Source organism: Dermochelys coriacea, chromosome 3, assembly GCF_009764565.3.
Source record: "Dermochelys coriacea isolate rDerCor1 chromosome 3, rDerCor1.pri.v4, whole genome shotgun sequence".
Taxonomy (NCBI): Eukaryota; Metazoa; Chordata; order Testudines; family Dermochelyidae; genus Dermochelys; species Dermochelys coriacea.
In genome coordinates this window covers 37,447,983-37,463,763 of record NC_050070.1, presented here as the reverse complement: position 1 = coordinate 37,463,763, position 15,781 = coordinate 37,447,983, and the positions used below count along the sequence as shown (strand labels likewise).

Below are 15,781 nucleotides of genomic sequence, written 5' to 3'. Positions count from 1 at the left end.
TTTACTAAATGGGTAGGAAGGGTGGTCTAGTGACTAGAGAGTTGCCCAGAACTTGGGAGACATGAGTTCAAGTCCCTGCTCTAACACAGATTTTCTGTGACTTTAGGCAAGTCACTTGCTCTCACTATACCTCAGTTCCCCATTTGTACAAAAACAGTACTTCCATACTACATTGGGATGTTTTGAACATAAATACATTAGTGATTGCGAGGCATTCCAGTAATAAGGGCCACATAAGTACCATACATCGTTAATATAGGTAATAATTGTACAGTAGTCACCATTAAAAAGTCAACATTTAACAAGAGTCTCCACATACTGATATCCTAAACACTGCACTGAGGTCCTTAAAAGCTCCTGCTTAACTTGAGACACATGAGTAGTCCCACTAAAGTCAACATAGAGTAGACATGGAGAGTGATGTGCAAGAGATAAAACTAGTAAAGCTGAAATGCATCTTTAACTCATAATGGGCCCTTTTTATATTTCTAGAGGAAACATGTGGCTTCCCAGAGGGAGTAGCAAATGGAAACTTTCTATATTGTTCAGAATTTGGAAAATCCATGGTGATTTACTCATGTCAACATGGGTACCAACTCCAAGGAGAAGAACAATTAACCTGTACAAGCAGAGGATGGAATTTTCAACCACCAGTTTGTATAGGTATCTGTATTCACACATCTGACTCTGTAATGACCAAGACTAATACGATTCACTAAAAATAAAAATGTTTTATTTCCTGTTAAAAAATAAAAATATTTCAAAACTCCTTTCCCTTTCCATGCTCTGGCAGCCTCAGAAGCTGTTGTATGTGGTGAAAAGATAGCTAACCATCTGAGGTGGTATTGATGGGACTCCACAGCTTCTTCACACTTCCCTTCCCAGCTGCAGAATCTCAGACTCCTCCAGTCCTGATCCAGCAACTGGGCTTATGCAAATGATGCCAAAGGAAACTAACTAGTAAAAATGAACTATCAAACTAGCATTATGCTCTGTAGCTCCCAGTGGGAATCTCATAAGGGGAAAGAAGTGAGAGATGTACATTCCCTCTTCCTACAGCCAGAATCATAACAACAGCTAGGGACCGTTCCAGGCAGTTTTCTGGTGCTGTTTCAGTGGAAACTCTCCCTTACATGACTAGTACAGCACCAGTAGCCTATCCAGCCAGTTAGTGAGGCAAGAGTTACAAACATAGGAATTTTTATATTAAAACAAAAAGGCAAAATGTTTTTGTTTTAATAATAAGCCCCCAACAGGTTTACTGAAGTGCTATAACTATTGCATCTTGAAACATACAGCTGATTGAAAAATGGTAAAGATATTTTTTCTTGTTCATTTAGCAGTTTTCAGGGGCTGGCTTTTGTTTATCTACCTTCTTACTATTTCTCCCCTTTCCCCTCCCCCCCACCTTTTTTCTTTGAGGGGAAGGAAACGGGAAGAGAGAGAGAAAAGAGAGAGCATTGCATTAACGGAATTTCACTATATATGAGTTTACTTTATGCAGGATTCCACACCCTCTGTGTGCTCATCTTTGTGAGTTTATATAGACTCAAACAGTTCAGACTTCATGAGAACACTCAAGAAAATGAACCCTGAAAAAAGCCATATTTGGGAATACTTAATGGATGGTGGCAAATTCATTTGAATGCAAGTGCTACAGCTGATCCTCAATAAGTCTGTTTATCAGTATGTCTATGGCAGTGAAATAAAAAGCTTTTTACTTTAATTGTATACCATATATAGAAAAATCAAATGAAATTTGCAGCTTTCTCCTTTATTCAAATCCTACTTATGCATTGAGTTCCACCCACATAAATACCATATAAAGAAATAAAGCTGTTAAATGAATTATAATCATTCTTTTTCAATAGATTAATGTTCTGGCAGCAAACTGAATGAATAAATTACATGAATGACTCATTTCTTGTCCTAGTTTTTGTTAATATGTTAAGTAATGTCAACAAAAGGCTGTATATCTGCTATAGAAAAACAAGCAGTATAATAAACACTGCATTTATTAAAAGAAAACCATCAAAACCCACTTAATGCAGATACTACTTGATTTTTACAGTAGGAAGCTCTTACTTTGTTACATGCCTGTCTGAGCAGTGTGTTTCGAGTCTTTAAATATAGTACCGTAAGTTAAGGATAAATCAAGTAATTAAATCAACAAGGCATTTCTTATGATGGTTTCAAAATTATACACTTTTCTGGGCTAATGGCAAGGAGGGTCTAATGGCAAGAGTATATGACTGATAACACTGTACCCTAGGGGAAGGTTCACAGGAAAATTTAAGGTTTCAGAGTAGCAGCCGTGTTAGTCTGTATTCGCAAAAAGAAAAGGAGTACTTGTGGCACCTTAGAGACTAACAAATTTATTAGAGCATAAGCTTTCGTGAGCTACAGCTCACTTCATCGGATGCATCCGATGAAGTGAGCTGTAGCTCACGAAAGCTTATGCTCTAATAAATTTGTTAGTCTCTAAGGTGCCACAAGTACTCCTTTTCTTTTTAGGAAAATTTAAAGCACCAAGAAGTTTTGTGGGGGGGGGGGTGCGCACGCACGCAAGATCATCTAATGTTATGCACGGTGCTTTCAGAAATTCAATACCTTGCAGTTTATAACTTGGAAAGGTCCATAGCTTAACTTTTAGTAAACCACCACAAATTATTTAATGGCTGCACTAATTACTCTTTTTTCTCTTTTTTTGGTCATTTCCAACAGTAAAAAGTTACACATTATTGCTTTGCAATTTTACCCGCATATAAGAAAGGAGTAAAATTGAAATTTTTGATATATATTTCATTTTTAGTGCACAAATATCCTTCTTTTTGGAATACCTGTTACAGACAGTTGATGTGTACAAGAATGTAGTGAATGGGGCTCTTAGTTTCTGACTTTCTGTTATCAATGTGTTTCCACTTTATAGACATCAATGAATGTGAAAACCAAATTAATCCATCTTGCCACACATCTGCTAAATGCATTAACACCATAGGCGGCTACCAGTGTCTCTGCACGGATCCTTACGAACTGGCAGAAGATGGAAGAACATGTTTAGGTAATGTAATGATCCCTCCGTCCTTAAAACTGTTCCAGTGGTCTGAGTGTGCAAATTGTAAACAACATGATTTGTTATGCAAAATATGTTGTTAACAGATTAAAATATATATATATACACACACACACATAGAGACAGAGAATTTAAACAATCAGACCTATAAAGATACAATCAGATTTTGTCAGGCAAAGTCAGAGTATTGAATATATACACACATCTGTCACCCTTCAAATTTACAGTCTAAACCTCAGCATTTGCACTATTCCTTAGTTATGCCCCAAGATAGTATTTGACTACTACCTACCAGGGTCAGATACTAGATAAGGAATACTAATATTAGTGAGGTAACACTATCAAGTCATCAAAGTTAAAGTAGAAAGTTTTTAAGAGCAACATGAGCTTTAGAATACACAAACTTCCCTTTAAGAGAAGAGATGCAGTAGTAATAATAATTATCCATGGGTTGTAGCAAAATACTTGCATGTAGTTAGTTGTTAAGCCTATGGAAACTTGAATAAATGCCTATATATTCTAGATTTCTCTTGGTCGGTGTTTAGAAAACACACTTACTGTGTTAGATCATTTTCTCTCATTGTTTGAACAAAATTCAGAATACTAACTCCCTCTTCTAACCTGAGCTGTGGAGCGAGATAAGCAAAGAAAGCTTCAAGCTTTTCACAGAGGGAATACCTCATGCATTGATAGAGAGGTTTGATGGATTCACAGATTTTAAAGCCAGAAATGACCATTATGATTAGTCTGATTTCTCATATAAACAGGCTATACAATAGTCAATCTCCATACAGTCTTTCTAGCCCAGTCAATCCTAGCCCTCTATGCTCAGACAAATGACAGGCGTAGTTCATGTGATTTACCCACCTGTGTATTGAACTGAGGCCGTTAAACCATTTCCTGTTGGCTAGTGAGATGGGCTCACTTTAGCCTTGCTGGTGCATAAGGGTGTGAGATGGGCTCAATTTAGCCTTGCTGGTGCATAAGGGTGTGAATTGCTACCCCTGTTCCAGTGAGGAGGTCTGCATCTCCATCATTGCATTGCCATCTTCCCCTGGAGCTTCTTCTGGGAAAGGTAGATTTAATTTGAAGCTGGAGATCCATATAATCTCTGCTGGCAGAGTGTGCTCCAGGGATGCATGCATGGATTTAGCACATGCAGCTGCATGTGAGTCAGTACTATTCATTTTTGAAACTGCACTGGCTGGCCAAGTGCCCCTCACCAGATGACTTGTACTTCCACAACTGCTCCATCCTTCTGGCAGAATCCTGCCGTGGACAAGACCTGAGGGGTACTTAAAAGGGCAGTGTACTTTAAGTGGCATCAGTGTATTTAAAGGGGCAACATGTGTCTCTCTCTGTCACACATATGCGTGTGTGTCTGTCTCTCTCTCACACACACACACAGTGTGTGTCTCTGTCACACACACACAAACTGTCTTTCACACTCAGCTCCCAACGCATACTTGTGTTCTTTCTTTCTTCTTGATATTTCTTTCAAAGTGTGTTATTTTAGTTTTTTGACTGGACTATGCATTTCATAATTTTTATTTCTCTCTTAGGCTTAAATTTAATTCTTTGAGTAGTGAGTTCTAAAATGCCTAATCTCTCCTGGCTGGAGTAATTATCCCTATGGTAACTTTTTAAAAATATATATTATATCTAGGTTTTTCATTTCTACTGGTGGTACCCATCCGCACATTCCCTCGATATGGTGCACATAACAAAATTCATTCTGCACATGGATGGAAAAAAATTAGAGGGGACACTGTGGAGCCCCTGGATTTTTCTTTTTAGAAATGTCTATTTGTCTAGTTTCATGGCTTGCCCACCTTTAGAACTCATAGATCTAAGGTGCCACAAGTACTCCTTTTCTTTTTGCGAATACATACTAACACGGCTGCTACTCTGAAACCATAGATCACTATAGAAAGTCAGTCCTTCTGAGGGTGAAAGAAGGACAAGCTCCCCAAAGTGCCAGCACAACTCCAGGTTGGAGGGATAGGCAGGTGACAGGGCTAATTCACATTTACAAAATAAAACTTAGGAGTTGGTTATCCCAGTTCATTGTTATGAACCTCCAGGAAAAAAGGGACATTCAGACTATTTTGGATGTAAACATAATGTGATGTATTCTTCCAAACTCCAGTTTCTCTCTAGCATTCTATCTGCTTCAAAACATTTTTTTAAAGCAATGGTGTATTTTGTAATATTATTGATGGGCTTTGAATCTCATAGAATGTACAGTTTTAGACTCCCATTTCACTGCAAACCTCAGTTATGGAACCCTGAAGCCAGCTGGACATTACTTTGAACTGCACAATAAGAATGTCAGCTGATGATACTCCAGAAGAGTCATGCCATATATTGTTTCCTTGCAAACAGCAAACCACTTATTGATGCTTGTCAAACTGTGGTTTGGGACCATTAACGGTTCTCAGAGCACTTCGACGTGGTCCATAGAACTGCTTCTTTCATAGTGTTGGAGCATATATCAGTCTGCAAGGAGTAACATATACTGTTGGTTGTGTCATATGCAAGAACTCATACAGGGTTCCCAGATTTTTTTTAACCTACAGAATTGGGGAAAAAAGACATCATTCTCTATGCTGTGCAGCTGCTTGTTGTCTGTCTTTGCTGCGTGTTCCTTTAAATTCAGTCATGGGAAAATTTGTGGACTACTCCAGATCCAGAGAGGTAAAACTAAATTTCAGATTAACTCAGACAAATTCGATCAGTAGAGTCTGCAGCAACAAGGGGAAGATTTGATACAAATATATGCGAAGTCCTAGCCCCAGGGAGAAAAAATAAATGACATAGATACAGAAAAGGGGGGAGGGGCTTAGCCAGCCAGCCATACTCACTCAAAGTAAGTTTATTTTCATCTTGTATGTGCAACACTGTCATGCTTTACAGTGTAACTACATAGTGTAGCTGTCATAGGTAAGGTATAGGACTGAGAGGATAGAGAAGGGAGGGGGTACACAACAGGATATAGCTTAAGAATGGGATCTGCAAAATTAAAAAAAGAATCACTGTTCTGACGACCTCCCATTTTTCTAACAATTATACACCTCTTAACCCACCCTTGCTAATGCATTCATCCTAACCACACCTCAGAGTGACACCACTAGACATTTCTCTTTCAAATTCCAACTTAAATATCTTCCATGGAACCATCCAGTGCTGCAGTCCTCACCAGTAATGCCCCCACCCCCTTGCCGTTGAGCTGTTATCCAATGAACATCTTTGTTTAACTGATTGCAACAGCCTTTGGCTTTGCCTTTCATTTGTTTGTAAAGTGCATTATATGTTTATGGTGCTGTTGAAATAGCAGTTTCCAGAAGAGAGAGTGTAGATGTCTCAACCCCGCACAAGGATATGAAAAAATATTTATTTAACTCTGTTCTGGTTTGTTGTATACCCGGATATGACAGGGTTCAGAAATCTTACCTGCTTTCTAAGAGCAGGGAGTGAACTGCCTTTCCAGAGGTCACCTGGATGCACAACAGTGTGGAGCAATGAAGCAGGGCTGGGGGCTGAAGACCCAGTCAGGAACTCAGAGGGACCCTGGGAAGTTCTATGAAAAGGCCTTGGAGGCAGAGCAATATACTCAAGGCACAGACAGATGAAGCTGTGCAAGAAATTTCCCCGATCTTGCACTCCCAAAGTAGTGTTTCCTGTGCTCTGGAGAACACAGGGACTGCTTGCTCCTGCTGCCCTCCAGGATTGGGTCACCATGTTGGGACAGAGGACATGACTCCATTCCCTCTCTGTACTGGTCCATGAAGCAGGGCTGGCGCATGAGTGGAGAGTAACCTGGGCGGGTGGAACAAATTGCCAACCCCATGCCCATGTGAATGGAGAACTCCTGGCTCCCATCCTGGGGCAAAACAGCTCCATGTTTCTCTATACAGGGATGTGAGATAAATGCTACAATCTAGCTCTCTGTGTATGGGAAGTTGTAATCTGAGTTCTGCCCCTCTATTCCTGATTCTGTTTATTTTTTTTTTTAAAAAAGTCTGATTCTTTTGCTGAAGCTCATGAACAATGAATGTACCAATAACCACTGGAGTCCAGGGATATTGACTACTGTCATGGTTCAAGTTCAAAGCTGTAGAATAAAACCTAATTTGCTAATAAATTCCCTGGGTCAGCAGGCTCATGTCTCTCTCTCATGCCCCATCTTGCAGAATAATCTGAATTGCTTTATAGTATAACTACCATAAATGTTTTTGAGATTGAGTAATACCTCAGATTCACTTTGGCCAATCAAGCAACAGCTGTTTATTTCTGTTTACTATAAATCAACAGAAATTAGCCTTTGGATTTAATCTTTATTGACTGACTTTTTAAGAAGAACACAATCCCTCTTCCTAGATCCAAGGATTAAACTGCAGGCATTCCACACTTGGGTTGTGATCTCATCAGATTTCACTAGCTAATTATTGTGTGGTCAGGTCAATATCTGAAGAGGAAATCTCCTAGGCTCACACTTCCTTATGAATTTGTGCTAAACCCATGTTCCAGCATTATTTTTGAAGGTATTGTGTTCCTGGAGGTTCAACCTTTTGGCGACCATGTAAAACTAAGGTATTGATCACTTGCAGTAATTAAAGATTCTTTGGCACTTTCCACAAGGATAATAGGTGGTATCTATAGGGTCTTAGCCAAACTCCTATGTGAGTAATTATACTCTGCCTACTTATCATTGCTCATGCAGTTTGAAGTAAGTAAAAGGTGTACAGTATTCCTGTGTACTGTTAAAGAGCTCCCTGATCCCAGAGGTGGGCTAAATTTGTAAAACGCTTTGAGGTCTTTTTGAATAAAATGCAAACATTTACATTTGAACCATTATCATTAATTGACAATAGATTACTGTCCTCAACAGCCATCTGTGGTCAGAAAAGATCCAATTTTTATCCAATATACAAAAGTAATAGACTTAACCTGTGATTTTTTCTGTATTGCTTTTAAGTATCATCCAGGTTGTTGGTTGTTTTTTTTTTGGTGGTATTGATTTCATAATTTTTATTAGCATAGCATTTTTTCAAACTCCAAGTGGTTTCCTGATATATTTGTAATGAGTTTGTGAACCTCTGTGAGAATGCAACCCATCTCGTCTCTAAACCAACATGCTGATTATCATAGATAAGCAGGTGGAATTTGGAAGTGATTGGAATTTGGGCCTTGTGCAGTTTAGAGAGACTTAAAATTGTGAGAGCACTTCACATTTTATGAGGATTTCAATCTTCTTAAAAATTTGAAGAGCTCTAGTAATGTTAAATATTCTATGGTGTATATTCATATAACACCTTCACTCCCTTTTTATGGGTAGGATTCATCATTAGACCTATGGCTTTCTTTTCTGAAGTTGGAAACATTTCTCACTCAGTCACAAACCTGTACCAGGAAACTTGATTGGGGAAGTTAACGAGTTAAATTGTTGAAATGTTCAGCCCACACCTCTCCATTCAGAACAATGATAAATACTGTAACACTGATTTGTTGCTAATCTTTGGTTTATGAATTCTGCTATCTTCATTGTCATGGCCTCAAATTAAGGAAGTGACTCAGTGGTATTCAGTCATCCTTTACAAAAATGATGACTGGAATAGGAGATAAACTGTACAAAAAGGTAGGAAGAAACCCCTTTCAACCAATAAAAGAAGGAATGTATATTGGCCCCTGGGTAAGTCATTTACAAGGAGATTTTCAAAGTATTAAAGGGACATGTGACTCCTAAATCTCCTGAATGCTTTTGAAAATCTCTCTCTAAATTGTCAGTGCTACTAGTGAGTGGTATAATGTGGACTACTTTTACAAATATATATTATAATGCCATGAAAACCCCTCTTTCATGCACTCCCCTTGTAAAAATTCATACAAAGGAAACTATGGGGGAACATTTTAGAAGGAAAGGAGTGAAATGGAATGAAGAGAGTGCCATCCAATGGCAGCAGCATATTGGGGTGTATAGCAGAATGAGGGGCAGAATTTTGTGCAGGATAAGATTTTGCCTGTTGTTTCTCTTATCCAAATATCATCTATCTGAATTAGAGATATATCCGAATGGTATATCTTTGATGGACACACAGCTAGACAAGTTACATTTTTTTCAGTATTGTGAATGCTTTATGCTGATCTGAAATTGCCAATTTTCCCATGAATTTCTTATTTGAAATTCAGCTGAGTTTTGCTTTCATTGTGGGATTAAATTCATAATTCCTTTGGGGTCATGAAGAAAGCTCACTAGAACATTTCTGTGCCTTAATAGGGTTTTATACCTTACTCTTTGAAGGTCTTTGATTCTGCAGATAATTAGCTCAATAACAGCTCCCAGTGTGACGTGGCCAAAAGAGCTAATGTGATCCTGGGATGCATAACCAGGGGAATCTAAAATAGGAGTAGAGAAGTTATTTTACCTCTGTATTTGGCATGGGTGTGACTGTTGCTGGACTACTGTGTCCAGTTCTGGTGCCCACAATTTAAGAAGGATGTTGATAAATTGGAGAGTGTTCAGAGAAGAGTCATGAGAATGATTAAAGGATTAGAAAACTTGTTTTATAGTGTTAAACTCAAGGAGCTAAATCTATTTAGCTTAACAAAGGGAAGGTTAAGGGGCTATGTGATGAGGTGCATAGACCCCCACAAGGACGAGGAATGTGCAAGAGAGGGCCGGGGGGCAGGGATAGTACCACCCTTCTGGCCCTGTCAATCATGCATGCTAAATTAATAATCCAATAGACTAAAACTTTAGTGCAGAAAGAGCAGGGACACTGGGAGGCCAGACTTCTAAATAATACTCAAAGCTGATAAGTCTAAAGTGTGTTCTGAATGGATCACTTCTAGAGCTGAGAAAATAGTTCATTCTCAGCCACTGAAATCAGGACTGGCCAGAAAATATCAATTCTGTTTCACAAAAAATTTTGAGTTTCAAAAATTATTTCCATTCCAATGCCGAATGAAATGAGACTTTTTGAAATTCTTTGTGAAATGAGGCTCATCCCAGAATAGCCAGTCACGTGGTGGTTAGGGCACTCATCTGGGAATTGGGAAACTCAGGTTCAAGTCCCTGCTCCAAATCAGGCCATGCTAGGACTTGAACTCTGGTCTTCCATATGCAAGAGAAGTACCCTGATCACCACGTGACTGGCTATTCTGGGGTGAGCCTCATTCACTCATATTTTGGTATCAAAGAACCAGCATTTGGCAATGGAAAAATACTTCACTGAAAAATTTCAATCAGCTCTAACTGAAATTTCTGAGACGGTCAGCTGTAATGGTGTCTTTTAAGAATATAGAATCTGAACTGAGTCTGCCAGTGTATTCAGTGTACTTCTATCCACGTTGGTCCCAGGATAGTAGATAGACAAGGTGGGTGAGGTAATATCTTTTACTGAGCCAAATTCCGTTGGTGAGAGAGACAAGCTGTCGAGTCACACAGAGATTTTCTTCAGGTCCCTGTGTGGCATGGAAGTTTGTCTCTCCCACCAACAGAAGCTGGCTCAATAAAAGGTACTACCTCACCTTGTCTCTCTGACAACATATGTCAGGCTAATGAATAGCCCTCGATGGTAATGATTTTGATACTGCAAGGGTGTTGAATTTCTTTCTCAGTGGGAGTTTTACCTAATAGAGCACTGAGTAAAATCTGATCAAGGATTTCAGGTTTTGACTCATTTGTTTCTCCACCTTCTCTCTATCTGCTTTGTGGTGATTTGAATAGGGAGGGAGTAGTCCTTGTGTTCCACTGAATGGAGGGACTACCATTGTGACTTACCCAGATGTAGGCTATGCAAGAAATGATGGAAGGCTCCTTATGCCTTTCCTTCCAACTGTGCACCTGTGTAAGGGTGAGGTACAGAATCTGGCACTCTATTTGCTATATAAGCCTGATTTCTTATAGACTGGATAATCTATGCATTCAGTATTACAGTATTATTATTTATTTGTATTGCAGAAGCTCTAGCATCATTATGCAGGCAAGAAACACGTAACATGTTTCCTGGCCCCAAAGAATTTACAGTCTAGGTAGAAGATGAGAGACAACAGGTGGAAACAACAGACAGGAGGGGAGGAATCACAAAGTAACAATGAAACAGTTATGATCTGCATGATACACAGCAGTCACATCACACCTGCTGGCTAACCATTATTACATATGGATTTAAGGCCCGAAGGGACCAATTTGCTGTTTTTTCTGGTGCAAATGAAACATGTTTTTTTTTTCATGTTTCAGATTCTGGAAGGATTCCTAAAGGCTCTTTAATCTCTATCATTTTAGGAGTTACTATGGTCAGTGGTTTGGCAGTATTAAGCTGGATAGTAATTTGCCGGTGGTAAGTTTTACGTATTTTTTTCACCTATTTTATCTAGAAAAGCAGTCATATTTTTCTTCCCTCTTGAAACTTTCCTTACTTCAATCTTTTTCTTTCTACATAGCCAACAGGTGACAGGAAGTTCTCTATTTGTGATCCTCTGTAGTGTGTAATTCTGTCTAATGTAAGCATTAGATATTCTAGTCTCTTTATTATATTTTTGTAATGAAAATGTGAATAGGCATTATCCCAACTTTGTGTGCTGCAAAGAACATCAGACGGAATTTCAGTGATACCTAAGATTTTTCAGCTAACTAATTTACTTCAGTTGAAATACTATTTCATTAGAGATAAAAATGCTCTGAAAGATGGGGGGGAAATAAAGAGTGTATTTGCAAGTAAAACTTTATAAAGGAAAACCACTTTCACTTCTGTCTGTGAGGGTACTGACTAAGGCTTGAGAGGTTGGTTTAAGAGTTTGATCTGTAGATGACCTTTTAAGATCCTGGGTTCCTATACAGAATCCGCAAAAAGAAAAGGAGTACTTGTGGCACCTTAGAGACTAACAAATTTATTTGAGCATAAGCTTTCGTGAGCTACAGCTCACTTCATCGGATGCATTCCTAAAGTCCAGCCACGAGGAAGTTTGTGTAGAAGGTTGTTTTTTTATGAGAGTATCCAGTTTGGAGAGCTCATTCTTAATCTTTCCCTGTTTGCTGTAGAGGATATTGATCAGGTGGTTCCTCAGTTTCTTTGAGAGCGTGTGACACAAGCTGTCAGCATAGTCTGTGTGGTATGTAGATTGTAATGATTTTTTACCTTCAGTCCTTTTGGTATGATGTCCATCTGTTTGCATTTGGAAAGGAAGCTGATGTCTGTCTGTATCTGTATGAGTTTTTTCATGAAGTTGATAGATTTCCTCTCCATACGGCTAAATTCAGTGCCTTGCATAATGACAGGTTTCAGAGTAGCAGCCATGTTAGTCTGTATTCGCAAAAAGAAAAGGAGTACTTGTGGCACCTTAGAGACTAACAAATTTATTTGAGCATAAGCTTTCGTGAGCTACAGCTCACTTTACAGAATCCTGCTCTCTGGGGGAATGAGGCTGTTGGAACCTAATGGCAAGGTTCGGAGGAATAAAAGTAGTAACATGCAGCTTTAGGGCCTGAGCCTGCTGCCGCTGAAATAGTGGTAAAATTCTCCTTGTTTTCAGACGTGCATGTCACAAACATTGTCTGATTACTCTTTCTAAAACCTCTGTGAAGTACACATTATCATCCACATTTTCCCAATGGGAAACTGAAATACTAAAGGCCCGGTTTTTAAAACTGTCCTCCTTGCATAAAATTGTGCCCACATTTAATTGTGGATTTAAATGCTAGCATTTAGACATAGCTCAGTTAGGAACACAATTTATCCTGCCAAAATCCCTTTTTTCAGTTGCCTTCATGAAAGCAGTACTTTTTTTTGCACACTCACTTGCATCCTACTCTGTGTTTATTGTGCATTCTTTGAAAGTATTGAATGGTACACCATTGCTAGAGACTTGTATTTGTCACAGTAAATTTTGCTCAAATTTTGGAGCTCAGGCTTAGGATCCTTTGAAAGCCATTCAATCTGAAAAAAACTATCAGTGGCCACTCATGGCTTTAATTGGCTTTCATTTTTAATCTGGGCTTTAGGGCAAGAACAGACTGCTGCATTTTCTGTAATCTTGTTACCTTTCTGTGTCAAAGGCACCTGGAGCCTATATAAGGCATTTCTTTAAATACTGCTATAAATCAAAGGGAAGAAATAGAATGAACTTTCCTTACTGCACTACAATAGGTATGATGCTGAAAGCACTGACTAATCACAGCAGGCTCTCCAGTTGGCCAGCAGTCTCAACATTGCACCTTGTAGCGGTAGGAAACCCAGCTGACTGGGGATGACAAGAAGCATGACATTTGACACATTTGTCAAGTCCATGACAAAAATGCTTCCTTTGTTTAAGTTAGCAGTTTTGCCAAAGATGTCATGGGAGCCCTAGACATTGTTATTTTCAGGTTTTGATGAAAAAAAAATAATCCATGACTTTTGACATTTGGGATTTTTCAAGTGGGTGGGTTGATGTGCTTGTAAATAAACAGATGAATTCATTTCACTGAGAAACTTGAGAGTTGCAAGCTAAACTCTGGGCTGCAAAGGAGGCTAAGGAAGAGCATCAAATCAGTAAAAAATATTGGGGTGATGCAAACGACCAGTATAGTGTACTCTGAGACACCTATTATTCCTTTAAGGCAATGGGTCTCAAACTTTTGTACTGGTGACACCTTTCACATAGTACACCTCTGAGTGCGACCCTCCCCACTCCCTTATAAATTAAAAACACTTTTTATATATTTAACACCATTATAAATGCTGGAGGCAAAGGGGGGTTTGGGTGGAGGATGACAGCTCGCGACCCCCTCAAGTAATAACTTCGCGACCCCCTGAGGGGTCCCGACCTCCAGTTTGAGAGCCCCTGCTTTAAGGGGTAGGAAGGTTTCTTTCTTACACAACATAAAATCAAAACAAAAGATATACATTCAAACAAGATTGGAGCATTAGATTGTATTTACAAATGTTGTCTATAATATAGGGCAACTACTAAGTTTGTTCATATTTGTTTACTATCATAAAATTGCAATGGAAAAATAAAATCCACTTGACATTTTTATTGTGTTTCCATGACAAATGACATTTTTACCATGACTAACCTATGACTTTTCTTTAGAAAAATTCCAAGCGAAAACAAGCCTTGTATGTTTATACATTTAATACTAATCACAAGCCAATGAGAATCAAGGAGCTAAATCATCAATAAAACCACTTTAAACATATCTGTGTGGCTTCTACTGGAAGGCTAAAGGGAAACTGAGACCTGTTTACTGTACTATTTTTCCACCCCAATGTACTGGAGATATAAACTCAGCACATTTGGCTTCAATAGTTTATATTTTTTCAAAACTTACTTTGGTTCTGAACTGGATGGGGAGAGGGGAGGTGCCAACATAACTGTTGAACACTGAAGCTCCCAGTGAACAGCAAGATTCCCAGTTTGGACTATTGCCCTTACCATGCATAGGGTCCTGACTGGCAGCAGAAATATCCACATCTGCTAGAAGGATGGCTTTCTGCCCGCTCTCAAGGTAGCAGGCCCATTTCAGTAGAGTATAAATAGCAGCGGAAGATATTCCGCTTACATATCACTGCAAGTAAAGAAAGCCTATCTTCTAGGAGAGCATTGTCATGTTATCACCATGTGCCTCTTTACAATGGATCATACCTATATATGTTTCATATTTACCTATATGTGTTTTCAATTACCTATATGTGTATCAAAATAGACACCATAGATAGTGGAGGTGAGAAAGGCATAGAATAGACAGGCACTTGAAGCAGAAAAATAGGTTGTGTTTCAGTGGACTTCTGTGAAGCCTATTAACACACGGTGTGACATTTAAATATAAATGTCAAGTCTATAGGCACATTGTACACAGACAAGCTCAGACATTGCTACTGTTGGGCTAACTTATGCACAAGCAATTCAAGGTAAAGGAGTTCAGATCATAGGCATTGCACTCACACTGAAAAGTCAGCAAATCTGCCTTTTCTCCAGCTTGCTGTTTCATGGTCTATTAGCGGATGCAATGCAAAAAAATGTGATTTTTACACCTTGTGTTTTTTCAGAACAACTTTATCCTGCTGATCGTGGAGTGCATGAAGAAAGGGAGGCACTTAATGTGCAGAATTTAATCACAGTTATTGTCGTCTTCCTCCCCACCCATTTCCTCCACCTGTTGTTGTTGTCCCATCATAAGAGTAGTCTGCAAGGTCTTTGTGGAAGAGACTGGGTTTTTTTTATTATATGCGTACAGCGTGCCTAACACAATGGGGGCCTTGATTCCCAATCAGGGTTTCTCAATTATTAATACTTTAGTACTAATATTATCACTTTGCTGATAACGATTGCTGAATCAGAATTAGGCTGCAAGAAAAAGGGGGGCATTAGCATTTTGGAGACCCTGGAAATATTAGTATTTGTTGGACCTCATCAAGGTAGCATTGAGGATTACAACTAACCTACAAAGTGAACAATATTGGATGAGAACACTTTCATCATTGTTTCTTACCAGAATTTACCCCTCCTTAGTTTAGAAAAGCACTCTCTCTAAAAGTCTAAGATCTAGATTAATTACTGACTTGACTGAAAGCAAATTACTTTATTAATTTTTCTGCCTCTTTCTAGGAACTCATAGAAAAATGTACACTGCTACGCTCACTGCGTCAGAACATTAGTCAAGGCAAATAAACTAAGACTGAGGGCACTGTTCAACTGGCCGAGATGTAAAACAAAGGTTCTGAC

The 15,781-nt window shown here is 38.9% G+C and overlaps 1 protein-coding gene across 1 annotated transcript in view; it reads left to right on the top strand.

Moving 5' to 3' along the window:
• Positions 1 to 11,869, top strand: part of TPO (thyroid peroxidase) — a 63,339-nt gene extending 51,470 nt beyond the window's left edge. The window contains exons 13-15 of the mRNA XM_038396165.2: positions 493 to 663; positions 2,930 to 3,061; positions 11,316 to 11,869. Coding sequence (XP_038252093.2) covers positions 493 to 663; positions 2,930 to 3,061; positions 11,316 to 11,419 — 407 coding nt within the window. The 3' untranslated portion in view covers positions 11,420 to 11,869. The remainder of the gene's footprint in view (positions 1 to 492; positions 664 to 2,929; positions 3,062 to 11,315) is intronic.
• The last annotated feature ends 3,912 nt before the right edge of the window (positions 11,870 to 15,781 follow it).